General features: G+C 60.6%; 2 protein-coding genes across 3 annotated transcripts; one reads left to right on the top strand and one right to left on the bottom strand.

Annotated features, from left to right (window-relative positions):
• Positions 1-823: 823 nt before the first annotated feature.
• PI4K2A (phosphatidylinositol 4-kinase type 2 alpha) lies at positions 824-18,894 on the top strand. The gene is made up of 9 exons (XM_030568820.1): positions 824-1,189; positions 7,764-7,964; positions 8,177-8,308; positions 8,381-8,534; positions 9,415-9,476; positions 16,207-16,306; positions 16,656-16,789; positions 17,137-17,196; positions 17,364-18,894. Exons 1-9 carry the CDS (start codon positions 824-826, stop codon positions 17,523-17,525), a joined length of 1,371 nt encoding a protein of 456 aa, XP_030424680.1. The 3' UTR covers positions 17,526-18,894.
• Positions 18,895-19,867: 973 nt separating this feature from the next.
• AVPI1 (arginine vasopressin induced 1) lies at positions 19,868-25,823 on the bottom strand. 2 transcript variants are annotated; one of them, XM_030570570.1, is made up of 3 exons: positions 25,387-25,823; positions 21,127-21,442; positions 19,868-20,568 (listed from the first exon to the last, which is right to left on the bottom strand). In XM_030570570.1, the coding sequence occupies exons 2-3, from the start codon at positions 21,414-21,416 to the stop codon at positions 20,403-20,405; spliced, it is 456 nt and encodes a 151-aa protein (XP_030426430.1). In that variant the 5' UTR covers positions 21,417-21,442; positions 25,387-25,823; the 3' UTR covers positions 19,868-20,402. The 2 variants fall into 2 exon arrangements, with proteins under 2 accessions (XP_030426430.1, XP_030426429.1); XM_030570569.1 differs by lacking the exon at positions 25,387-25,823 and adding an exon at positions 21,987-22,069.
• Positions 25,824-26,258: the final 435 nt, after the last annotated feature.

Here is a 26,258-nt window from a genome sequence, read left to right as displayed (position 1 = left end):
TCCTATTTGAAAACACGTGTACAGGTGCAGTGAGATAGAAGGAGAATCACAGAAGTGGAGTGGAGGGAGGCAGTGATGTTGACTCAGGGGGACTAGAGTCCCTGCTCATGGATGGATTGTCCTCACCTCTCTCCAGCTATTCAAGCAACCTGCACGATGCGTCAGCTGAATCTCCTTGCATTAGGAGATCCACTTGACAGACAAAAAAATAAATGATTTCAAATCAAGTTTGGATGCAATGAGTAGGAGGAGCTTAGAGAAAGGGCGTGGCCAGTGCAGTAAGTGGGAGGAGTTTAAAGAAGAGGTGGTCAGTGCGGTGAAGGCAGGATGGGAGAAGCACAGGATTAGTCAATGAGTGAGAGAGGTTTAGGCAGAGGGTGTTGGTGGGAGGGGCTAGAAAGGGGCGTGGTTATAATGAGTGGGAGGAGCTTAGGGAAAGGGCGTGGCCAGCACTCTGAAGAAGAGTAGGCACAGTTAGAACCGTGCCTGGCTCCGGGGGCGTGCCCAGAGCGGTTAGTGGGCGGAGTGTAGCGCAGGGGCGTGGCCAGCACTCCAAAGAGGAGGGGCAGGGGCGCACCGTGTCTGGTTCCGGGGGCGTGGCCAAGGCAGTCAGTGGGCGGAGTTGAGAGGAGGGGCGTGGCCATCACTCCAAGGAGGCGGAGCAGGCGCGGAGCGCACTGACTGATTCCGGGGGCGTGGCCCGGAAGTTGGCGGGCCCTGCTCCTGACTGGCCGGCGCTGGCAGGGGGCGTGGCGGCGGCCCGCGATTGGCGGCGGCGGCCGGGTCAGCTGACGCGCGGGCCGCCCGCCACAGCCGGCCGGCCATGGAGGAGAGCAGCCCGCTGGTGTCCCCGCAGCGGGCCCAGGCCGCCGCCTACGGGCCGCCGGCGGGGCCAGGCGGCGCGGTGCGCGCGCAGCCCCCCCCGGCCCCGGCCCCCGCCCCCGCGCCCTCCCCGCCCGGCTCCCCGCGCGCCCGCGCCCGCGAGCGGCAGCCGCTGCTGGAGCGAGGCGCGGCGGGCGGCCGGGGCCCCGGGGCGGCGCAGGCCCAGCGCGAGCGGAACGACTTCCCCGAGGACCCCGAGTTCGCCGAGGTGGTGCGGCTGGCGGAGGCGGCCAGCGAGCGCGGCATCTTCCCGGAGCGCATCTCGCAGGGCTCCAGCGGCAGCTACTTCGTCAAGGACCCGCAGGGGGTGAGCCGGGGCCCGGCAGCGCCGCGGGCCCTGGGCCTCTTCCCTGGCCGGCCGCCCGCCAAGCGCCCGCGGGCCCTGGGGCCTCTGCGGTGCGGTGCGGTGCGGCCCGGCGGGGGCGGGGGCTCGGGGGGCGGGGGCGGGCTTGGAAAGAGAAGTGACGTGGGGCAGGGGGCTGTGCCGTGACAGCGCCTCCCTCGGGGCTGCGGGGAGCGGGGGGGTCAGTGTGGGGGGCCGGGCCCGGCCGGCGGGGAGCGGGGAGGGGTCAGTGTGGGGGGCCGGGCCCGGCCAGCGGGGAGCGGGGGGGGGGTCAGTGTGGGGGGCCGGGCCCGGCCAGCGGGGAGGGGGTGGTGGTGTCCCCGCTCCCCCGGGGCAGAAGGGCTCTGGCTGACCTGACCCCCTCTCCCCCCCGGGGTTCATGTCCTGCATTAGCTCAGGTTGCTGTGGCCAGGGGCAGAGCTAAGCCTGAGTTGGGGAGCAGGTTTGCTGGGCTCCATTCAGGTGCTGTCAATATTGGTGGATCCTGCCCTTTTCTGCGTCAAACCTCCCCGAGTCCCACACTTGCTGTGGCGGCCGGGAGATGGGCCTGCTTGTTGCTAATGGACCTGGTGCCTCAGAGCGAACCGGTCCAGTGCCTGGCCTGCTCTGATTAGACTCACAGGCCAGGGGGTGGCAGGCCAAGACCCTTTCTGAGAGTGTGTGACTGTGTAGAAGTGGTCTCCCTGCTGCAGGGCTTGGCTGCCCTCAGTGCTCATCCTTGTCCCATCTCCTACAGCATTCGGTGACTGGAGCGTAGGCTTAGGACAGGGCTCTTTGGGCTGGAGTGGTAGCCAGGACCTCAAAAAGTCTGTGTCACCCTGGGCGACTGCATCAGTTGAACTGAAGTGCAGATTTAAAGTGGCTGACGGCGGTGCCAGCTCTGGGTGATGCTGATTAGTCTGGCTGTCTCTTGGTTTTGATAAGGGAGCAGGTTTCAGCTAAACCGAGTGTTCCCACAGATTTGCTCTGGTTCAATTACAGGGATCAAAAGCTGGTTGTGAATGAACAGTGCAGCCTGGGCAGAGCTGACACCAACTTGTCTGGGGTGTCACCCAGAAGCCTATTCCCACGCAGACAGGCCCAGAGGAGGTGCCAGTTGTCAGGACTCTGCTGTGGAGTCCGGCTCTGGGGTTGTGCGCCCGGCAGTGGCCGTTGTCCCAGCCAGGGACTCTGTGCTAGAATCTCTAGGAGGGGCGCAGTAAGGGAGATTGACGCTCTCAGCCCAGCTCTGCCTGGCTCCCAAGCTCTGTCATTGCCTGGTTCCCTCACAGCCCTGTAGGCCTGAGAGTGCACCCTGACTAATGCCCCCCCCCCCCCACCGAACACTTCCTGAGCCCATGGCTCTCACAGAGCCCCTCTGTCTGCTTCCCGCCCCTGTGGGGTCGCTGGCTCAGACTCCATGGTACGGTGCTGTGGGAGCAGAGCAAGACGTGTTCCCTGTAGGAGGGGGGATGGACCAAGCCAGTGTGAAGTCACCGTATCTCTTCTCCCCATGGGTCCGGTCGGCTGTGCTGCAGCATTCTCCAAGGCATTGATCGGGGCTGGGTGCGGGCCGTGTAGCTGCCTTGTGACTCTCCCTGCTAACCGGATTAGCCTTGCTGCTGCTTCCTGGGGCTCCCTTGTCAATTGCTGCCCCTGGAAGCAAGGCTTGGCTTGACTGGGTTTTTCATAACACCAACTTCCCTGCCCCTGTCGTGGGCCAGCTGGGATTCTGGCTACTGGATCTTCCACCGGCTGGGTCCTGGTGCATTGGCGGATCTGCCCCAGCCAGTGGTGAGGCGCTAGAGCCAGTGGGTGACTTCCTTTCATGCTGGCGGTATGCCATTCCCAGCAATGAAGAGAGAGCATGGGGGGTGGAAGCATTGTCTGAGCGTGTGGCACTGCGGATCAGGAGACGGGGGTTTTCCTGGCTTGGGTGCCTGTCCACCTCCTCGTGGGGAGCTGCCCCTAACCATATGTCGGGGGGGCTTTCAGATGGAACACCGTGCTGAAGAGCAGGGAGGGTTCTCCAGCCAGGAGATGGCAGAGGCCTAGTGCCTCTGAGTAGCTATCACTGCTGGGCAGTTAAGAGCACTTGTCAAGCACCATAAGGAATGTGTGCAGCTGAGGGCCCGGTGCTGTGGGGCTTGGTGTGGGGGGGGTCCTGCTTTTCTAGCCCCCCTTGGCCCAATGCACTCTCCCAGCCCTGCCCTCCTCTCTGCTTTTCCTGGCCTCCCAAAGCACTCCGCAGGTAGGTCAGTGTTCTGCAGGTCTAGAAGGGAAGGGGTCGTACAGGGTGACCCAGTGAATCAGTGGCAGAGCCAGGAGCAAAACTGGCCAGAGTAGCTCTGAGATGCGGCCACCTCTGGGAGGAGGGCCCCAACCCACCTTCCTGTGATGGATGAGGGGAGGAGAAGTTTGAGGATACCAGGGAAAAGCTTACTACAGAGCATCGGTTCTCCAACTCTTGTACTGGTGACCCCTTTCACATAGCGAACATAGTGTGACACCCCCCCTTATAATTAAAAACACTTTTCAATGTATTTAACACCATTATCAATGCTGGAGGCAAAGCAGGGTTTGGGGTGGAAGCTGACAGCTCACGGCCCCCCATGTAATAACCTCCCAACCCGCAGTTTGAGAACTTCTGCTACAGAGGGAAAGTGCCCCCCTGGGTGTCCTCTGGCACTTCAGAGCACAAAGGGCTGAGCTGGGCCTGATGGGATTCGATCCTGTGGTGCCAGGGAGTCCGACTTTTACACCTGATGCTCAGGCTGCCTGGCCATCCCCTCCCAATTATGGGGCTCTCGGGAACTTGCGCTCCAGGGTCCTGGGCCTCCAGCCTGTGCTGCCACCGATCCCAAATGGCTCTGTTCTCGGGGCTTGTGGTGGCATGGGGCCATGGACAGTGGGGTGAGTGGCTTGCCCCCAGGTGTGAAGTGCCACTGCTAAGGGAATGGAGCTGCTCTGTCCTGTGTGGGGTACTCTGTCTCGTGCTGTGCTGCTGCCCCTTGTCTCCTGCCTGTGGCTCCTCTCGGGCCCCTCACTCGGCTCCCTGGGCCTGTCTGCGAGCCCTCAAAGGCCAGTCGTGCCCCTGCCACTGGGGCCGGCGGCTGTGTGTGTGCAGCATTGAGCACCACGTGTGCTGCTAACAGACCCGTGGTGCCCACTCCCCCCGCAGCTCAGGGCAGAGCAGGGCTCTCCCTCGGGCATGCTCCGCTGCCTAGGACTTTGCCCAGCCTGAGCCCCGTCCCTGCCACAGAGCCTCTTCTCCCATCTCCCTGAGAACGGCCTCTCTGCAGCATCCTGGCTGGCAGCGGGGAGGCTGTGGGGTGCAGTGTGGGGGGGAGGGCAGGGGCCCCATGCTGCCTGGGGGAGTGAGCCATCGTGGCCATGCACCACTTCCTGCTTGTGATCCCAGCCTGGGAAGTGCCGCCCACTGACTAAGCTGCTGAGAGTGCTTGGCTCTGGCCTGGTCCCCAGGAGGGTGGGCTGGTCATGTGCCCCGCTGAATCACCTGCTGCCAGAACTGTGGGCGGCTGCAGCTGGCTCCTCCCAGCTGGCTGTCCCTCCGCCCCACGCCTGGCTGCTTGAACCCCTCCCCGACCAGCGGGGAGCAGGGGACTAGTACTGTGCACAGCTGTGGGGCCTGCGGAGAGCCCCCTGGGCTGAGGGGGTACAACTCGGGGGAGGGATAGCTCAGTGGTTTGAGCATTGGCCTGCTAAACCCAGGGTTGTGAGTTCAATCCTTGAGGGGGCCACTTAGGGAACTAGGGTAAAAATCTGTCTGGGGCTTGGCCCTGCTTTGAGCAGAGGGTTGGACTAGATACCTCCTGAGGTCCCTTCCAGCGCTGATATTCACTGACTCTGACAGCTGAGGGGTGTGCTGACCGCGCGGCCTGGCTTGGGGGCTCAGCCCCTCGCTTGGTGCACTGGGGCAGGAGTTGCTGGCTGGCATGGTAAGGGGAGCCCCTCTCTCCCCTGCCGGAGCTGCCTGAAACTGAGGGCCCTTGAATCTCACCTGTGCAGCTAGTGTCAGGTCCTGGGAAGGCAGGCGCTGGGGGTGCTGAGCCCTGGTCACTGAGCTTCCCCTGCCATGTGCTGCTGGGATCCCGACGGCTGCTGCCCTCGATAACCAGCCCTGGCTCTTCGCCCCAGGCTCCACAGCTCAGACCTGGCAGCTGTCCTTTCCCGTGGGGGGCGTCAATCCCAGACGCTGCCCCTGAAGGTCCATCCCTTTCCTGATGCTCTGACTCTGCCCCCCTTCTGTCTGCTGCAGTGCTCTGAGCCCTCCTCTGCCCCGGCGTGTGTCTGGTGCTGTGTGCCCAGTGTGTGGGAGGCGCTGGGGGCTCTGCTCTGCCCTGTGCTGGACTCCAGGGGCTGCTGGGATGGGGCCCCAGGGTTTACACCGGCCATGGCTGAGCTGGTCAGTGGGTGGCAGACAGGAGCCAAGCCTGTCTCCACACGGCAGCTGCCCACAGTGGGCCCATGCCAGGGAAGGGGGCTCCAGGCTTTGGCAAGTTGGAGCAGGCCCCAGCTTGGGGATGAGGATCCTGCGCCCGTGCAAGTTGCTCTCCAGGCCCGGCTGGTATGGGCTGGGGCACGTTCACATCACTCCAGCCTGGGCAGCACTGGCCATGCCATGAACCCGCTGGGCCAGGCTGGCTCTCTGCAGGTCTGGCTGTGCCCTGGCCAGGGGTCTCTGACTAGAGGGGACTTTGCAGATGGCTCCAGCTCTGGACTCTGCTGCAGAGACTGTTTTGCCTGGTCCCCGCCTTGCCGTCCCCCTGCGCGGGTGCCTAGGGGCTCAGCTGCCAGCCCAGCATGTGTCACTCGGCTGCACCGGGGGTGGTGTGGGCAGCTGCTGGGGCAGGGACTCTCCAGCCAGCCAGTCCCTTCGGACATGGACCCACTGGCTTCTCTCACCAGGGGCTCAGCGACTCAGGCCAGTGTCCCTGAAATCAGGAGGCAGCTGCTTCTTCCCAGGGTCCCCTGCCAGGGAAGCGGGGGCAGCATCTGGGGCAGAGCAGGCCGTGCCTCTAGCACTGCTCCCAGGCTCTGGCTGGAGAATGGGGCTGCCCCTGACCAGGGCCAGCTGAGTCCTGATACCCGTCTCCCCGCCCTTCGGGTCCTGTGGCTGGACCCCAGTGGCTCATGTGTGGGGAGTGATCTTCGCACATGCCCTCTATGAGGACAGGCAGTGAAGAACGGGGGGTTGTCATGGGGATGTCCTGTCTAGTCCAATGGACTGACCAAGGCAGAACCCCCATCCCAGCGGCAGGCTTGCAATGCCCATGTGCCAGGGGGTTTGGAGCTGGGGATGCTGTAGCAGGCCTGGAGTAGTTCAGTTGCAATAGGTTGAGGTGGAGATGGGTCCCCCAGCCCATACCTATGAGTGGGTGTCCTGTCTGCTCCCCCCAGAGCCCTGGCATCTCTGGGGTGATGGGGCCTGGGCAGGGCCCCTGCTGTGGTGCCTCCTCCCTGGGCGTGGGTCCAGCTGCTGCTGCCTGGAGCCTGCCTTGGGGTGAGCAGAGCTTTGTGGCAGGTCCAGCCCCTGCGCTCACAGGAGGTCTCCAGTGCCAGGCCTACAGTCAGAGTGGCTGGCAGAGCAGCACCAGGGCCTCTGGGTGGAGCCATGTCCCCTCCTGTGCCCACTGGTCCCTTGGCTGTGGGGACAGGCTGACCCTCCCTGTGCTTCTGGGGTGGGTGACGAGTGGCCTGGGGCGAGGGTGAGGGCGCCCGGGCGGTGCTGCTGTTGCTCTGTGCAGAGAAGGAAGCACGGTGGGCAGCTGCTGTCCATGGCCCAGCGGCTTCCAGGGCTGCCCAGCCCGTTGGCATGCAGGAGCGGGCGGGGGGGAAGTGGAGCAGTTGACTTGCAGCACTTCGGAAGTTCCCCTTGGAGTGGGGATTCCTGGTGCTACAGGGCCCCTCCCTGGGGGTTTCCAGCCACGCCCCAAACTTTCCAGCTCCTTTATTGAGCAGCGGGGTGCTGGGGGGTTCTGGCACACCCTGCTGCTGGTCCTGGTGGCTGGGGCTGGGCAGCCTGCACCTCCCTGAGCCTGGCCAACCAACATCTGGACAAGCTGCAGATCAGCTGGGAAGAGGCTCAAACTCCCTGGTGGTCAAGCCCTGCCTGAATCAGGGGCCCTGCGGGGCGGGGGGTATGTGCGGGGGCCGGGACAAGCTGGGAGTCCCCCTAGGCGGGGGCAGGGATGAGCCGGGGACCCCAGGGCGGTGGGTGGTGTGTGCGGGGATGAGCTGGGGGAGCCCCTGGGGCGGGAGGGTGTGTGTGCGCGGGGGCGAGGATGAGCCGGGGGACCCCGGGATGGGGTTGGGCGATGCGGGGCTCAGCCTTCTTTGCTGGGAGATGGCTGGGGGCTGCCAGGTAGGGGGTGCCTCTTGAGAGCCGTGCAGTCTGTTCCCTGCTGCTACGGAGTCCCCCCCTTCTCACCCTGGTAGAGTTTGTCAGGAGCCTGTGGGGGCTCAGAGGTCTGGCTGGGGGGGTGGGCAGTCGCAAGTCCCTCCCTGCAGAGATCCAGCTGCTCCCCTCTGTCCCCAGAAAATCATCGGCGTCTTCAAGCCCAAAAATGAGGAGCCCTACGGGCAGCTGAACCCCAAGTGGACCAAGTGGCTGCAGAAGCTGTGCTGCCCGTGCTGCTTCGGGAGAGACTGCCTGGTACTCAACCAGGGTTACCTGTCCGAGGCCGGCGCCAGCCTGGTGGACCAGAAACTGGAGCTCAACATTGTTCCCCGCACCAAAGTGAGTGGGGTGGGGGGCAGAGCCTGTCACTGTGGGCTGCTTTTCCACGCCCCGCGGTTCCTGCTGCCCCCACAGCCCTTGGCTCTAGGGGGTCCCACACTGGGAGAACAGGAACAGGCTGAGCCCCAGCCCACACTGCGGAAGTCCACATCCCACCCAGGCTCCAGCAGCTCTGCCTGTGCTCTGCGCTGACCCCTCTCCCCCCGCCCCAGGTGGTGTATCTGGCCAGCGAGACTTTCAACTACAGTGCCATCGACCGGGTGAAGTCCAGAGGGAAAAAGCTGGCCCTGGAGAAGGTGCCAAAAGTGGGGCAACGATTCAACCGCATCGGCCTGCCGCCAAAGGTAGGGGCTGTCAAACCCCCGTGGGGCTGCCCCGTGTCCCCAGCCCCCTCACCTGGCCTCTCCCTGCCGCAGGTGGGCTCCTTCCAGCTCTTCGTGGAAGGCTACAAGGATGCGGATTACTGGCTGCGATGCTTTGAGGCTGAGCCGCTCCCCGAGAACACCAACCGGCAGCTGCTGCTGCAGTTCGAGAGGCTGGTGGTCCTGGACTACATCATCAGGAACACAGGTGGGGCTGGCGCTGCGCCCGCTCCCAGGAGCCCCAGCATCAGGCCTTGCTGCCCGGAGGAAGCTGGGGAGGGCGATGGGTGGGGGCTCAGCGTATTGCTGCCCCAGGACGAGGGGGCTGTGGGGGACTGGCTGAGAGGTCCCAGCACATGGGGTGGGAAGATTCCTGTCACCATCTTATGATACTGCACCTCTCACGTGGACAAGAGTCGCTGCACCCCCTGGCACAGGGCAGCCGTGGCTGGGGTGGGGACAGCACCGTGTACTTCGCTGACATGAACTGTGTAGCCAGGGGAGGCAGAAGGGCACGGTTCAGGCTGGCGTGGCAGGGGCCCTGTGGTTAAAACCTCATCTGCCGTCGGAATGCCAAGGAGTTGGATCTGCTGTGCTAGCCCCACTGGGCGCCGGCCTGGCCAGGGCGCTCCCTGCTGAGCAGGGCCACTCCTCAGCACCATGCCTGCTCGGTCTGGGCGCTGGGTGGGTCTCCTGAGCTTGGCCCAGCTGCCCAGGCAGGGCTGGAGGAGAAGATGCCACTCCTGGGCTCTGCCTGTGAATGCTCCCAAACCGTTCAGTCTCCTGGGGTGGCGTTTGGGGGCAGCCCTGAGCGGCTTGGGCCCTGGAGCCGTTTTCCAGGGTAGAGTTCCCTTTGCCAGCCACTGAGCTCCCCCAAAGGCCTTTGTGTGCATGGTTCTACCCACCCTGCCCCCAATCCCTGGCGGAGTCTGCGTCCCCTCCCTTGTGGGATACATGGCTCAGGGCCCAGGGTTGCCCTGGTGCTGTTGGAGGCCGGGATCCCCGTGCCCAAGCAGGGAGCTTTGCTGCTGCTCCTTCCTAGGCAGATCCAGCTCCTGTCATGACGTGGCTGGTTCTGCTTCCTGCAGATCGAGGCAACGATAACTGGCTGATCAAGTACGACTGCCCACTGGACAGCACGAGTGTGCGGGTGAGTGTGGTGAGGGGCTGGGCAGGGGGGCGCGTAAGTTACCTGACTGTCGGGCAGCAGAGGTGAGTTCTGAATGCACTGAGGTTCTGGCTCTTCTCTCCAATGGTGGGGAGTTCCCCAGCCCAGCCCCGCTCCATGGATGGTTCTCGCAAGCCTCCCCTTGTGATCCACATGGACCAAGGCTCTTGTGGAGGGAGGAGCCAGGGCCCATTCCGTGGGGGTGTTGGCGTAGGGACGCAGATGGTGAGCGGGGCTCTGTTCAGGTGCCATGTGGCAGGCTGGGGACGTGTGCTTGTGGTGATGTTGCTAGGCAGACTTGCTGTCCCCACAACAGCAGAGTGGCATGGGGGGTCGAGCTGTGGCATGCTCAGTTTCCCAGTGGGGTGAGGGCCCCCAGCCACTCTGTGAGGCCCCAAAGGCTGTATGGTGAGGCCCCAAAGGCTGTGTGGCCCCAGCTGCAGGTGGTATTGGCCAGTCCTTGGCACTCTCTAAGCAGGAGGGGTGCTGGGAGCCAGAAGGGACCATTGTGAGCATCTACATCTGACCTCCTGTGCAACACAGGGCAGAGACCTGCCCCGCAATAATTCCTAGAACAGAGCTTCAAATGCCATCCCGTCTGGATTTAACAATGGCCGGTGATGGAGAATCCACCCCGAGCCTGGGAAGTTGTTCCAGTGGTTAATGTACCCCTCCTTTCCAGCCTGTCTGTAGCTTCAACGTCCAGCCACTGGATTGAGTAAGACCTTCCTCAGCTGGACTGCAGAGCCCGGGGTTAAATACCTGTTTCCCAGGCAGTGCTGGCAGACTGGGATCCAGCCATCCCGTAGCTATCTCCTTCTTAAGCTAAAGAGATCGAGCTCCTTGAGTCTGTCACTATCAGGCAGGTTTTCTAATCCTTTAATCATTCCTGTGGCTCTTTGACCCCTCCAATGTACCCGCATCCTTCCTGGCTTTGTGGGCACCAGAACTGGAGACAGGATCCCAGCAGCGGTCGCACCAGTGCCAAACCCAGAGGTAAAATAACCTCCCTGCTTCTTCTCAAGCCCCCTGTTCATGCAGCCCAGGGTCGCATTTGCTCTTTTGGCCGCAGCATCACACTGGTATCATGTTTTAAAATGTGAAGAAAAAATTAAAAATGGAATGAATGGAAGAACGGGAAAGATTGGTAGAAATAAATATTCGTCAGAAGTTGGGAAATTGTAGAAAATTTGATAAGGGAAGTCCAGGGACACGTGAAGAAATCCATGGCCAGCGAAGTGAAGGACCATGGGGAGGAGCCTGACAATGGTATTGATCCATTGACCATGGAAATGGTGATAGAATGATTAGTGATAATGCAGAAAAGGTAGAAATGTTCGATAAATGTTAATGTTCTCTTTTGGGGACAAAAACCAAATCTCATCGTATGGAGACAATGCTCCTTCAGTTCACCTCAGATCTCTAGAGGGTGTTAAACAGATGCTAGCAAAATTAGACATTGTTAAATCAGCAAGTCCCGGCAACTCACATCCAAGAGTTTAAAAAGAGCTGCCTGAGGGACTTGCTGGACCATTAATGTTGATTTTCGTTATGTTATGGAGCACTGGGGAAGTTCCAGGAGACTGGACGAAAGTTAATGTTGTGCCAATGTTTAGCAAGGGTAAACAGGATGACCTGGGTAATTATAGGCCTGACAGGGATCCTGGACAAGGTAATGGAGCAGCTAATGCAGGACTCAGTTACTAAAGGAGGGTAATGTCATTAACGTAAATGAACACAGATTTATGGAAAATAGATCCAAGGTAACTATAGCAGGACCGCTTGGAAATAGTGACCATAAAACAATAGCATTCAACATCCCTGTGGGGGGAAGAACACCTCAACAGCCCAACACTGTGACATTTAATTTCAAAAGGGGGAACTATGCAAAAATGAGGGGGTTAGCTAAACAAAAGTTAAAAGGTACAATGACTAAAGTGAAATCCCTGCAAGTTGCATGGGCCCTTTTTAAAGACACCATAATAGAGGCCCAACTTCAATGTATACCCCAAATTAAGAAACACAGTAAAAGAACTAAAAAAGAGCAACCGTGGCTTAACAACCATGTAAAAGAAGCAGTGGGAGAGAAAAAGACTTCCTTTAAAAAGTGGAAGTCAAATCCCAGTGAGGCAAATAGAAAGGAGCACAAACACTGCCAGCTTAAGTGCAAGAGTGTAATAAGAAAAGCCAAAGAGGAGTTTGAAGAACGGCTAGCCAAAAACTCCAAAGGTTATAACAATGTTTTTTAAGTACATCAGAAGCAGGAAGCCTGCTAAACAACCAGTGGGGCCCCTTGACAATCGAAATACAAAAGGAGCTCTTAAAGACGATAAAGTCATTGTGGAGAAACTAAATGGATTCTTTGCTTCAGTCTTTATGGCTGAGGATGTTAGGGAGATTCCCAAACCTGAGCTGGCTTTTGTAGGTGACAAATCTGAGGAACTGTCCCAGTTTGAAGTGTCACTAGAGGAGGTTTTGGAATGATTTGATAAACTCAACATTAACAAGTCACCGGGACCAGATGGCATTCACCCAAGAGTTCTGAAAGAACTCAAATGTGAAGTTGCGGAACTATTAACTAGGGTTTGTAACCTGTCCTTTAAATCGGCTTCGGTACCGAATGACTGGAAGTTAGCGAATGTAACGCCAATATTTAAAAAGGGCTCTAGAGGTGATCCCGGCAATTACAGACTGGTAAGTCTAACGTCAGTACCGCGCAAATTAGTCGAAACAATAGTTAAGAATAAAATTGTCAGACACATAGAAAAATATAAACTGTTGAGCAATAGTCAACATGGTTTCTGTAAAGGGAAATCGTGTCTTACTAATCTATTAGAGTTCTTTGAAGGGGTCATCAAACATGTGGACAAGGGGGATCCAGTGGACATAGTATACTTAATTTCCAGAAAGCCTTTGACAAGGTCCCTCACCAAAGGCTCTTACATAAATTAAGCTGTCATGGGATAAAAGGGAAGGTCCTTTCATGGATTGAGAACTGATTAAAAGACAGGGAACAAAGGGTAGGAATTAATGGTAGATTCTCAGAATGGAGAGGGGTGACTAGTGGGGTTCCCCAAGGGTCAGTCCTAGGACCAATCCTATTCAATTTATTCATAAATGATCTGGAGAAAGGAGTAAACAGTGAGGTGGCAAAGTTTGCAGATGATACTAAACTACTCAAGATAGTTAAGACCAAAGCAGACTGTGAAGAACTTCAAAAAGATCTCACAAAACTAAGTGATTGGGCAACAAAATGGCAAATGAAATTTAATGTGGATATATGTAAAGTAATGCACGTTGGAAAAAATAACCCCAACTATACATACAATATGATGGGGGCTAATTTAGCTACGAGTCAAGAAAAAGATCGTGGAGTCATCGTGGATAGTTCTCTGAAGATGTCCACGCAGTGCGCAGAGGCGGTCAAAAAAGCAAACAGGATGTTAGGAATCATTAAAAAGGGGATAGAGAATAAGACTGAGACTATATTATTGCCCTTATATAAATCCATGGTATGTCCACTTCTCGAATACTGTATACAGATGTGGTCTCCTCACCTCAAAAAAGATATTCTAGCACTAGAAAAGGTTCAGAAAAGGGCAATTAAAATGATTAGGAGTTTGGAGAGGGTCCCATACGAGGGAAGATTAAAGAGGCTAGGCCTCTTCAGCTTGGAAAAGAGGAGACTAAGGGGGGATATGATAGAGGTATATAAAATCATGAGTGGTGTTGAGAAAGTGGATAAGGAAAAGTTATTTACTTATTCCCATAATACAAGAACTGGGGTCACCAAATGAAATTAATAGGTAGCAGGTTTAAAACAAATAAAAGGAAGTTCTTCTTCACACAGCGCAGAGTCAACTTGTGGAACTCCTTGCCTGAGGAGGTTGTGAAGGCTGGGACTATAACGTTTAAAAGGGAACTGGATAAATTCATGGTGGTTCAGTCCATAAATGGCTATTAGCCAGGAAGGGTAAAGAATGGTGTCCCTAGCCTCTGTTCATCAGAGGATGGAGATGGATGGCAGGAGAGAGATCACTTGATCATTGCCTGTTGGCTTCACTCCCTGTGGGGTACCTGGCATTGGCCACTGTCGGTAGACAGATACTGGGCTAGATGGACCTTTGGTCTGACCCGGTACGGCCGTTCTTATGATGTCTTAGAGCTGTCAGCAGGAGACCTCTAGCGCACGTCACTCAAATTGCAGTCCCCTCAGTTAGGTAGCTTTTTCCTACATGTTATAGATAGGTGAGGGAACAGGAGGACCGGCTCCTTACACATGTGATTTGAGGGTCTGTAGTAGCCATCAGCTAATACTCCATCTTGTGCCTTATCTGCTGGGACATGGATACATAAACATTCAGGATCGGGGACTCTGAAAAGGGTCATGTTGTTTTTGACATAGTGGGCCCACCCACTCAATCCATCCTAAATAGGTTAGAACCATTGAGTCCAACGTCCCAGTCATGCAGCAGGTTTCAGTTAAGACCGTCTCTATTGATCGTATTGTAATCAACGAGCGATTCCAGTTCCTGTTTGTTCCCCGGGCACCTAACGTTTGAGTAAAAGCAATTCAAGGATTTCTTCATGTCCTTTGGCTCTTGAATTCTCTTCTCAGCGTCTCCATTTTGTGCTGAGTGCTCAGGTCTGCCCACTTTTCACCCAGCCCTTTTGCTATTTAACCCCGTCCTGACTACACTGTCCCCAAGGAGACTGCTCCCCTTCTGCTGAGGTGGAGCCATCCAAAATTCATAGCCCCTTCTCCCCTCAGAGGCTGGGCCAGTGCCCCTCCACCACTTACCTAGCCAGTGGTTCACTTCCAGAAGCTTCTGCCTTCCTTCGCTTGTGGGACAGGAAGGATCCCAGAGAAGATCTCTCGGGCATTCTTCAGCATGATTCTAAGTCCCCTGAAGTCCTACGCTCTGAGATCCTGCAACACAGAGTCCAGTGCCAGCATGAGTGATCACTGGATCCTGGCCTAGCAGCTTCCAACGGCTCTCTGATCTCAGGGACATCTCCCGCCTTGGTTCTGGGAAGGCAGTGCATCATCCCATTGTCTGCCTGTCCTTTGCAGAATGTTCTTTAGATTCTTCAGGGGACTGACCTCCCCACAAAGATCGTCCACCTTCCTTGAACAGTTGGAGAACTCTTTGCAGGCAAGCTTGATTTTCATACAGATTGGGCTGAGCTGCCATCTACGTGTCCCATACAGCTCTCCGTTCCCCTGGACCTTGAGAGGTATCATTCAGTTTCCATGTGGAGGACCTGGTATCGATTCAGAATTTCCAGCTGTTCAGCATTCTGCCTGGTTCTCTTCTGTGGTGGCCGCAGTCTGCCTTCCTCCTCTATCTCCAGCCCTGCAGCATGCTTCCGTGACCTGGTGGTGCCAGGCCTCCTCTCTGATTCCTTTGGCCAGCTCCATTTGTCCTTGAACCTGTGGGACTGGGGTTTTCTGAATCTGGCTGGCTAGGAACTCCTCAGCCTTTCCGATTCTCCGGAGCGTCTCAACTTGCCCCTTCAATCCACATATCTTCTCTTCCAGCACAGCCACCACCTGGCCCTTCCTGCCAAGAGCCTCCCTTCTGGCTCCAGACATGGAAGAGAACAGGGCATAGCCATTGCAGTTCAACACCACTCTTCATGGCTGGACATCCTGACACACACCCAGTGCTGCACCTGGACGGTTCCTCCCCTTCCCAACTCCCCTGTTCACTGCCGCTGTCTATGGCTCTCAGCGCAGCTGCACCCCTCACTGCCAAGCAGCGACTAGCCCCTTAGACTGCAGCCAGCTGGGCTGTTCTCATCATGCTGTGAAGCCGCCAGGGTCTCTGCCAGGAGCGGGTGGGCGAGGTCCTGTGGCCTGCAATGTGCAGCAGGTCAGACCAGATGATCGCGATGGTCCCTTCTTGCCTTGATGTCTCTGATCAAAGCGCCAAGGGCCAGAGCCTCAGGGCCTGCAGCAAGGCCCCTGCTTCCTCCGGGGACACGGCCCTCCTGCACAGAGAACACTCAACCAAACCCCAGGCAGACCAGATGCACCACGGCCTGGCACTTCCAAGCACAGTTGGCTGCTCCAACCTCCGAAAGCCCCTGTTCGCCGCAGGGTGCCGTGCCGTTTCCTATCGTGCAGAGCTCTCGGGGATGGGGGAGTGCCTCTCAGCCAGTCCTCTGAGGCAACAGCCATCCAGCCTGGGTCCTCATCCCAGAAGAAAGGCTCAGCTCCTCCAAGAAATGTACACACCTAAACTGGAGTGAGAACATCCACTTTGGCATGCTGCTGGGCCTAATGCCAGCCCTGAGCCCTCTGCGCAGTGCACTAGCTCCTGTGCTCCCATCTCCCTGTGCCCAGGGCTGCCTGCCAGCCCTGAGTCCTCTGTGCAGTGCACCGGTTCCTGTGCGCCCATCCCCGTGCCCAGGGCACTGCCAGCCCTAAGCCCTCTGTGCAGTGCACCAGCCCCTGTGCACCTGTCCCTGTGCCCAGGGCAGCCTGCTAGCCCTGAATCCTCTGTGCAGTGCACCAGCTCCTGTGCCCAGGGCAGATGTTGGCAGTTGGGGGCATCTGGGATGAAAGCGGAGGAGCTAGGCGGCAGCTGGCTCAGAGCAGGGGAAGTGCCCAGGGCAGGGACCGGGCTACATGGTGGTGCCGGGGGTGAGTGCTGGGCTCTGGCTCCCCTGCCCCTGGTGACTCCTGGTCGATCTCTTTCCCCTCCAGGACTCCGAGTGGGTGGTGGTGAAGGAGCCCATCATCAAGCTGGCTGCCATAGACAACGGCTTGGCATTCCCCCTGAAGCACCCCGACTCCTGGAGAGCATGTAGGTCCCTCTGCTGTGCTCCTGCTCACAAGCCTGGGGGCAGTCTGGTGCTTTGAAAACTTGCCTTATGCTGGCAACCCCCAGGGCTAGGCCTGCAGCCCCGCCGGGCGCCATGTGGCCTGGGCTTACACTGCACTTGCTTCTGTGAGCATGGCCCTGAGGCCAGCAGTTGGGGTGGCCCTTGTTCCCCTGGGAGATGGTTTGAGGGGCAGGAAGCCAGGCGAGAGGGCTCAGGCCAGTAACCCAACGGGTGGAGCTGTCCCCAGAGCACCAGGCTGTGACCCCAGTGCTCACCAGGCCAGAGCTGCGCACATGGCTCTGACCTCGGTTCCGGCTCTTCCCCCACCAGACCCCTTCTACTGGGCATGGCTGCCCCAGGCCAAAGTCCCCTTCTCACAGGAGATCAAAGACCTGATCCTCCCAAAGGTTTCTGACCCCAACTTCGTCAAAGACCTGGAGGAGGATCTGTACGAACTCTTCAAGGTCAGGTGGGGGGCTGGGGCTGGGGTGGGGGGTAGGGCTGTAACGTTGACGAGTGGGGCTGGCCTGGGTGGTGCAATGAGACCCTTTCAGAGCTGGGGGTTGGGGGGCTCAGCCTGCGAGGGGTGGGTTTTGCTGCATCCTGCTAGCACCAGCTTTGGGGTCGGGGCAGGGAGGAGCAGAAATCCCAGGCAGCAGCTGCAGTCAGGGCAGGGGTCTTGATGCCTGGGGGGGTCTCGCAGCAGGGGTCTGGGTGCAGGGTCCCACTGCCTTAGGGGGTAGGGTGTCCCACTGCCTGCATGTGGGAGAAGGGTGTCTCTGCCTGTCCCTCACTGCCATTTCTCTTGCAGAAGGACCCTGGCTTCGACCGAGGGCAGTTCCACAAGCAGATCGCTGTCCTGAGGGGCCAGGTATGCTGGGAAGGACCCCTCTTGGTGGGGCAGGGGAACTTGCTGCACTGCCCTAGGGCGAGAGGGAATGTGGGACACTGGCCTAGTGCCCCCAAGGAGGACAGTGACCCAGGCAGCTCCCTGGGGCGGGGGTCCTGGACTCACATCCCTTCTGCTCTGTTGCCTAGATCCTGAACCTGACGCAGGCCCTGAAGGATGGGAAGAGCCCCCTGCACCTGGTGCAGATGCCGCCGGTGATTGTGGAGACGGCGCGCTCCCACCAGCGCAGCGCCAGCGAGTCCTACACACAGAGCTTCCAGAGCCGCAAGCCCTTCTTCTCCTGGTGGTAGCTGGGCCGCTTGGGGCTGGCCGGAGCTGGGCTGGCCTGCTACCGCGGCCAGGACTTTACACTCCGGGAGAGGGCGGGTGCGTCTGGGGGAACCTCCAACTGAACTTGGCCCGGGCAGAGCCGTCGATTTCCCCTTGCTGCAGGGCTTGGACACAGCCTGGCAGAGCCAGCTCCAGCCACAAACTGCCCCGCTCAGCGGGAGTCCTCAATGCAGCCGCTGAGCAAGTGGAGCTGGGGCCTGCGTCCTGTGGGCGATTCTGAGCCCGTCTGCTTCCGGCTGGGGCTGGGATCTGCCCGGGAGCCTTGCCCTGCCCCGCCCACCCCTCAGGAACCCCGGCTGCTCGCTGGCTGCAGGGCCCTAAAAGGCACCAGTGTCAGCCACCCTCCAGTGGCTATTTGGAGATGGTGTCCCTGGAGAGGAGGCATGTGCATGAGTGGGGATCTCGCACAGGAGGCCCAGTATGTGCCCAGGGCTGAGGTGGCAGCAGGCCTGGAATACCCCGAATGGCTGCGCTATGGAGTGTCTGTAGCTGCCTTTCCTGCAGGGGATGGAGACTGTGGATGCCAGGGAGCTCTGGGCACCCTGGCAGAGGAGTGATGCATGCTGGGACCTGGCCCCACTTCACAGGGAAGCTGAGGGCCCTGGCATGGGAGCTGCTTGTCCCCCTCCCCCACTGGGCACAGGGTGATTTGTTCTGGTTTAGCTGGCTTGTTATTGTTCCACCCTCCCTGTCTGAGGGGCCTGTTCCCCTCGGTTCCATCCCTTGCTGCTGGGCAGGCCCCCTCCAGGGCCACTCCCTCTCTCTGCTCCACAGGCCCTGTGTGCACTTCCAAGGCCACCCTTCCCCACTCGGAGCGAGCCTAGCCTGGCAGGGGGCTGCTGCCTGCTGGGTGAGCCATGGCTGCTGCTCCCCCTTCCCCACACTGTTGCTGCTCCTGCAGCCAGGGTGACTTGCCTCATGGCCACTGCCTGGGGCAGTTCTGGGCATCCCACAGCTCGTCCCGGGCTGGGGCTGGGCCTGGGCCGAGCTTCTCCTGCGGCTCCTTAGAGGCTCCATGGGGTCTGCCCCAAGCCCCCTGGGGTGGCCTAGCACAGGGGCTTGGGCTGTGCTGCCCCCCTTGGGCTAGGGGGGTTGTGCATGATCCCCTCCATGAACAGAAGTGGGCAGGAGGGAGCAGGGCTGGGCTGCAGGCTTTGGAGCCATGTGTGCTGGAGCTGGCCAGGGGCTTCATGGGCTGTGGCTGCTGCTAGCATGCTGGAGGCGCGATTCCATCTTTCTGGCTGCTGCTGCTGCAACCTGACCTGAAATGTATCGTTCTCATGCACTGTAGAAATGTATGTAATGTATTTAAACCCATGCACCCGCTGAGTCAGACCTGCCATTCTGCTCTGGGGAGGGGACACCTGTGGGGGTGGCAGAGCCCCACCTGCTCCTGTCTGCCCCCTCGGGCTGTGATGTGGCACTTGTCAGGCAGAGCCTGTGCCCTAGCACTACCCCTGTCACTGATAGCCTGGGCTGGGGGTGCTGTCCTTGCTCTAATGCCCCGGGCAGCTACTCTCCTGGGCCTGAACCCAGCTGCAGGAGTGGGGGGAGCAGCTGAGGCCAGGCTGGCATGATGGGTGGGGGCCCAGGGCTGTGCCTGGCTGAGGCCAGTAAAACAGATCCACCTCACAGAGGCCCTAGTGCTGCAGGCACCTGCGGTGGGGTAGCTGAGCTGCTGTCAGCTGTGAGGAATGCCCTGCAGGGATGGGCACCTAGGGGTGCCCACTGGGGCAGGGTAGCTGTGGGCATGCTGCTTTCTGGGTGAGGCTAGAGCACCATCTGTCAGGGCCTGTGTAAAGTGACCCGCATGTGCCCCCCCCCAATTAGTGGGCTGGAGGGGGGTGGGAGCTGGTGGGAAGGGCCATAGCAGTGTCTTCTACTGCCCAGGCTCCTTCCTCACAAGTGTGTGGGGGGTCATATGAGCCCCTACTGAAGTGGCTCCTAGGTGGGCTGAACCCTCAGAGGGAGAAAAGCACCCCCCATTCCCCCATACTTCCAGTGTCTCCCAGCCAGCTCTTGCCTCCAGCCAGGTGCGTCCTACTAGGCTTTCCGCTGCCCCCATCCCACAGGAGCACAGCCAGGCCCAGGGGCTTCAGACAGTGTAAGGAGCTGAGTGGGTACTGCTGCCCCCCTTCCTGGGATGGGGCTCAGGGCTCTGAACAGACAGAACAACACTCGCATTCCCCCCCCTGCCCACGCCACTAGGCTGAGCCCCCAGCTGGGCTGCTGTCCTGAAGCCAGAGAGCCTCCCTGCTGTGAACAGGCCAGGCCGTCAGTAAATCCTAGCAGCACAGCCAGGTCACTGAGCAGGCTTTTATTACACAGTTTGTCCTGCTGTATGCGACAAGCATCAAGTGTTTTCCTTGGGCTGAGGCTTGGGACTGCCCCTAGGAGGCTGGGACTCCTCTATAGGACTTGGGCAGCTCTGGGGCTGAGTGACGCACTTGCCCCACACATACCCCCAGCTGGGCTGGGGGTGGGGGAAGGGCTGCCTGCTTGGGGTCACTCCCAAGGCTCAGCAACTCTCAGGTCCCAGAGGCCCTGGCCCCTGAGCAAAGGGCCTTCTGAGCAGTTAGTGTTGGGGGGGGATGCAAAGGCCCCCTCACAGCCCAGGCTGCAGCTGTCCTCTGCTGGCTGCTCCCCCCAGGGATGTGCAGCTCACTCCCCCCCATGGACCCCTCCCTCTGATCCCCTCTCCCTTCACCATTTGGGGGATGGGGTGGGGGAATCTGCAGCTGCTTGGCCCAGCTCTAGCTGGGGGGACAGAATTCACACACACCCCGGTGTCTCTGCCAGTTTGTGGGGCTGAGCCTGGCCAGTGCCAGCTGCCCTGCTTACTGCTGGAGCTGGTGCAGGTACCCTGTGGGCCCAGGCCCCCTCTTCCTCCACCTGGTCCTTGGACTTTTCCTCCTGGGGCCAGGGTGCTGCCTGTCTCTGCTGGGCCCCTCCAGCCTCGTGCTGCTGCCGGGGTCTGCGCTGGGGGAGGTGCAGTCCTCTAGCCTGTAGGGGAACAAACAGCCAGTGTGAGGGGCAGTGGATGCCTGGCCAGGAACGTGGGGCATCCCTGCCCCAGGGGCTATGCAGCTGCTTTGGGCTCCCGGTGAGATAGTGGAGCTAGAATTGCTGCAGAGGGCAAAGGTGATCCCTAGCCAAGGCTGCCCCTCCAGTCATGTCCTCCCCATGGCCCTGCTGCGTGGGGGCTCCCCTCCTGGGCCAGGGTGGACGTGAGCCAGAAATGGGTTTGGATTGGAGTGTTACATGCCCACCCCCGGTGCTGTGAGGGGGAGAGGCGGCAGGTCCAAAGAAGTGCCCTGGCACTGGGATGGTCTTTAGTGTCTGGGGGTAGCTCATTCAGTCTATCCAGTGCCAGCACCTGAATATCACAGGCCAGGCACAACCGCACCAGGGCCTGTGGGGTGACCTCCCATTGCACCTCTTTTCCCCAGAGCCCCACCCCACTGTGCAGTCTCCCCCCAGGAGGCTGAGCTGGCTGCTCCACATGCTCAGGGCCCTCAGCCCAGTTTCAGCTCCCTGTGTGTGCTGCTCCCCAGCCTGTACCTTGGGTCGCTGCTGTCCTGAGCTGCTGGGCTCAGCTGGGATGGCTGCTGCCACCTCCTCTGCCTGCTCCTGAGCTGGCGCAGGGCTTGGGCCGTGCGCCGGTTGCCCCCGTACTCCCAGAGCAGCTGGGCACGCTCCTCTGCCCGCTCATCCCCGCTGCTCCTGAACAGGCTCCGCAGCTGCAGCAGCCCCACGTCCTGGAAGATGTTGGCAGCAGCTCTTTTCCGGGCACGGGCCTCAGGAACCTGGCACTGCAGGGGGTCGCATGCCACAGAGGCTGGGGTGCCCATAGGTCTGCCCTGTGGGGCCAGAGGAGCTGTGGGAAGGAAAGGAACAGGATGAGGCTGCAAGAAGGGATTTGGCTCCTCTCTCCCTCGTCAGCCTGCATCCCCTGGGGACTGCCTGCTGGCTCCCCACCCCTCGGCTGCCTCCTCCGCCTACACGGGACGGGAGGGGGGTACAACCTATGGGATCTGCCCAGTGCCCCGGCTAGCGCGTCAGTAGCCAGGAGTCAAGGGCAGAGCGAGCTCCTTCCCTGCCTGGCTGTGCTGCCTTTCCAGGACCCAGAGGGTCCCCGCTCTTTCCTGCTTCTCTGCCCCATTTCCTGGCTGGCTGAGCAGGGCTGGAGCGGAGCCTGCGTCCCCTGGACACAACAGCCCCGTAGCCCTCCGCCAGCCCAGGACAGGTGCGGCCGCCGCGAGCAGCGGGTGTCGCGCTCCAGGGCCGCTGGCCCCGGGCTCTCTGGGTGCGTCTACGCGGCGTGACACTGGCCCGCGCCGGCCGCCGCGGGCTCTTTCACGGCGCTTGGGCCCCGGGGGGACCCCGGAGCGCCCCGCCAGGCTGCCCCCGGGCCCGGCTACCTGCGCACGCGAGTCGGGCGGCTCCGCGCCGGCCTGGGGCTCTGAGATCTGCACCGAGCCCCCCGCCCCGAGCAGGGACAGAGGCCCCGCCCCCAGCCCCGCAGCCAATCAGCGGCCCTGCATTCCGAGTCCCGCCGGCCCAAGTCCAACGCGGAGACACCGGCAGCCCAATCAGGCCCCGCAGAGGGAGAAAGGGGCGGGGCCTGGCGCCTCAGGGAAACACGTGGCACTGAACCACGTCAATGGGCGGGCGGTGACCAAGTGCTGGCGGGGTCCAGCCATCGCCACCGCCCGGAGGCTGCTGCCGAGCGCACAAACCAGGCCGTGCAACGCTTTGCAGGGGCCGGTCTGTTACCGGCACCCACCCGTTCCCAGTCCGCAGAGCCCCGGGTGTAACTCACCTGGTCAGTGCAGGGACCCACCGTCCCACCCACCTGTTCCCAGTCCGCAGGGCCCCGGGTGTAACTCACCCGGTCAGTGCAGGGACCCACCGTCCCACCCACCTGTTCCCAGTCCGCAGGGCCCCGGGTGTAAGTCACCCGGTCAGTGCAGGGACCCACCGTCCCACCCACCTGTTCCCAGTCCGCAGGGCCCCGGGTGTAACTCACCCGGTCAGTGCAGGGACCCACCGTCCCACCCACCTGTTCCCAGTCCGCAGGGCCCCGGGTGTAACTCACCTGGTCAGTGCAGAGACCCACCGTCCCACCCACCTGTTCCCAGTCCGCAGGGCCCCGGGTGTAACTCACCCGGTCAGTGCAGGGACCCACCGTCCCACCCACCTGTTCCCAGTCCGCAGGGCCCCGGGTGTAACTCACCCGGTCAGTGCAGAGACCCACCGTCCCACCCACCTGTTCCCAGTCCGCAGGGCCCCGGGTGTAACTCACCCGGTCAGTGCAGGGACCCACCGTCCCACCCACCTGTTCCCAGTCCGCAGGGCCCCGGGTGTAACTCACCTGGTCAGTGCAGGGACCCACCCGTCCCACCCACCTGTTCCCAGTCCGCAGGGCCCCGGGTGTAACTCACCCTGGTCAGTGCAGGGACCCACCGTCCCACCCACCTGTTCCCAGTCCGCAGGGCCCCGGGTGTAACTCACCCGGTCAGTGCAGAGACCCACCGTCCCACCCACCTGTTCCCAGTCCGCAGGGCCCCGGGTGTAACTCACCCGGTCAGTGCAGGGACCCACCGTCCCACCCACCTGTTCCCAGTCCGCAGGGCCCCGGGTGTAACTCACCCGGTCAGTGCAGGGACCCACCGTCCCACCCACCTGTTCCCAGTCCGCAGGGCCCCGGGTGTAACTCACCCGGTCAGTGCAGGGACCCACCGTCCCACCCACCTGTTCCCAGTCCGCAGAGCCCCGGGTGTAACTCACCCGGTCAGTGCAGAGAACCCACCGTCCCACCCACCTGTTCCCAGTCCGCAGGGCCCCGGGTGTAACTCACCCGGTCAGTGCAGGGACCCACCATCCCACCCACCTGTTCCCAGTCCGCAGGGCCCCGGGTGTAACTCACCTGGTCAGTGCAGGGACCCACCGTCCCACCCACCTGTTCCCAGTCCGCAGGGCCCTGGGTGTAACTCACCTGGTCAGTGCAGGGACCCACCCATCCCACCCCCTTTCCCAGTCCCTAGGGCCCCGGGTGTAACTCACCCGGTCAGTGCAGAGACCCACCGTCCCACCCACCTGTTCCCAGTCCGCAGGGCCCCGGGTGTAACTCACCCGGTCAGTGCAGGGACCCACCGTCCCACCCACCTGTTCCGAGTCCGCAGGGCCCCGGGTGTAACTCACCTGGTCAGTGCAGGGACCCACCGTCCCACCCACCTGTTCCCAGTCCGCAGGGCCCCGGGTGTAACTCACCCGGTCAGTGCAGGGACCCACCGTCCCACCCACCTGTTCCCAGTCCGCAGGGCCCCGGGTGTAACTCACCCGGTCAGTGCAGAGACCCACCGTCCCACCCACCTGTTCCCAGTCCGCAGGGCCCCGGGTGTAACTCACCCGGTCAGTGCAGGGACCCACCGTCCCACCCACCTGTTCCCAGTCCGCAGGGCCCCGGGTGTAACTCACCCGGTCAGTGCAGAGACCCACCGTCCCACCCACCTGTTCCCAGTCCGCAGAGCCCCGGGTGTAACTCACCCTGGTCAGTGCAGGGACCCACCGTCCCACCCACCTGTTCCCAGTCCGCAGGGCCCGGGTGTAACTCACCCTGGTCAGTGCAGGGACCCACCGTCCCACCCACCTGTTCCCAGTCCGCAGGGCCCGGGTGTAACTCACCCGGTCAGTGCAGAGACCCACCGTCCCACCCACCTGTTCCCAGTCCGCAGGGCCCCGTGTGTAACTCACCCGGTCAGTGCAGGGACCCACCGTCCCACCCACCTGTTCCCAGTCCGCAGGGCCCCGGGTGTAACTCACCCGGTCAGTGCAGGGACCCACCGTCCCACCCCCTTTCCCAGTCCGCAGGGCCCCGGGTGTAACTCACCCGGTCAGTGCAGAGACCCACCGTCCCACCCACCTGTTCCCAGTTCGCAGGGCCCCGGGTGTAACTCACCTGGTCAGTGCAGAGACCCACCGTCCCACCCACCTGTTCCCAGTCCGCAGGGCCCCGGGTGTAACTCACCTGGTCAGTGCAGAGACCCACCGTCCCACCCACCTGTTCCCAGTCCGCAGGGCCCCGGGTGTAACTCACCTGGTCAGTGCAGGGACCCACCGTCCCACCCACCTGTTCCCAGTCCCTAGAGCCCCGGGTGTAACTCACCCGGTCAGTGCAGGGACCCACCGTCCCGCCCACCTGTTCCCAGTTCGCAGGGCCCCAGGTGTAACTCACCCGGTCAGTGCAGGGACCCACCGTCCCACCCACCTGTTCCCAGTCCGCAGGGCCCCGGGTGTAACTCACCTGGTCAGTGCAGGGACCCACCGTCCCACCCACCTGTTCCCAGTCCGCAGGGCCCCGGGTGTAACTCACCCGGTCAGTGCAGGGACCCACCATCCCGCCCACCTGTTCCCAGTTCGCAGGGCCCCGGGTGTAACTCACCTGGTCAGTGCAGAGACCCACCGTCCCACCCACCTGTTCCCAGTCCGCAGGGCCCCGGGTGTAACTCACCCGGTCAGTGCAGGGACCCACCATCCCGCCCACCTGTTCCCAGTTCGCAGGGCCCCAGGTGTAACTCACCTGGTCAGTGCAGGGACCCACCGTCCCACCCACCTGTTCCCAGTCCGCAGAGCCCCGGGTGTAACTCACCTGGTCAGTGCAGAGACCCACCCATCCCACCCCCTTTCCCAGTCCCTAGGGCTCCACCTGAGCAGGACCTTTTACCAGCGAAAAAGCCTTACACGGTAACATCCTACATCTCCTCTTTTTATTAACAATCACCCACACCAGACTGCAACCGCTACACAGACACTGCTCACCACTTCCAATAAGGCAGAGGCCAGTCAGGATCAGGCCGTCTGGGGGACTCTAGCATCTGCACGGAGGCATTGGCAAAGTGTTGAGGTCTGGCAGCTGTGATCTTGGGGCCGTGTCCTGGAGCTGGTTCCCAAAGAACTTCCTTTTGGAGCCCAGTTTATATAGTGACATTTGAGTTCTCTTAGCTGCACCTTACCCAGTTATTACACTAAAATGTTACTCACCAACCCTAACATGGTGTAACAACATTTTCTAACCAATCCTACCCCACCGCCTGAATTTACACCCAGCAACATTAATTATGTGACAGACAGAACCGGACAGAGACCTGGCAGACAAACAATAGGTGGGTGGGGACCATCATGACAGAATAATGAAGAAATGCGGATTTCACAACCACAACCATTGTCAGACTCAGTTTTCTTCAGCCCTCTTAAGATCTGGTTCTTTATCTGGTGATGGTGGGGGCCATTCGGCCGGGATCTCCTTCCTAACAGCCTGTGACATTGTTTTAATGTCATTTAGGCCATGTCTACATCTAAAATTTTGCAGCGCTGGTTGTTACAGCTGTATTAGTACAGCTGTATAGGGCCAGCGCTGCAGAGTGGCCACACTTACAGCAACCAGCGCTGCAAGTGGTGTTAGATGTGGCCACACTGCAGCGCTGTTGGGCGGCTTCAAGGGGGGTTCCGGGACGAGAGAGCAAACCGGGAAAGGAAACCAGCTTCCCCGCGGTTTGCTCTCTCGGTCCCGGAGCCACCCAGCAAACCGCAGGGAAGGAGACCTGCTTGCTCGGGGTTCCGGGACCGAGAGAGCAAACCGGGAACGCCGCGGTTTGCTCTCTCGGTCCCGGAGCCACCCAGCAAACCGCAGG

The sequence above is a fragment of the Gopherus evgoodei genome, chromosome 7 (genome assembly GCF_007399415.2).
Source record: "Gopherus evgoodei ecotype Sinaloan lineage chromosome 7, rGopEvg1_v1.p, whole genome shotgun sequence".
In the NCBI taxonomy this organism is placed as follows: Eukaryota; Metazoa; Chordata; order Testudines; family Testudinidae; genus Gopherus; species Gopherus evgoodei.
Note: the sequence above shows the minus strand (reverse complement) of the source record. Positions and strands in the feature narration are given on the sequence as shown.

Bases quoted from the DNA above. Each gene is read 5' to 3' on its own strand.
- PI4K2A (XM_030568820.1), top strand. From the start codon at position 824: ATGGAGGAGAGCAGCCCGCTGGTGTCCCCGCAGCGGGCCCAGGCCGCC. The intron at 8,309-8,380 runs GTAGGGGCTGTC...TCCCTGCCGCAG, and splicing joins GCATCGGCCTGCCGCCAAAG to GTGGGCTCCTTCCAGCTCTT. The intron at 16,307-16,655 runs GTAGGTCCCTCT...TTCCCCCACCAG, and splicing joins CCCCGACTCCTGGAGAGCAT to ACCCCTTCTACTGGGCATGG.
- AVPI1 (XM_030570570.1), bottom strand. From the start codon at position 21,416: ATGGGCACCCCAGCCTCTGTGGCATGCGACCCCCTGCAGTGCCAGGTT. The intron at 20,569-21,126 runs GTACAGGCTGGG...GTTCCCCTACAG, and splicing joins CAGGACAGCAGCGACCCAAG to GCTAGAGGACTGCACCTCCC.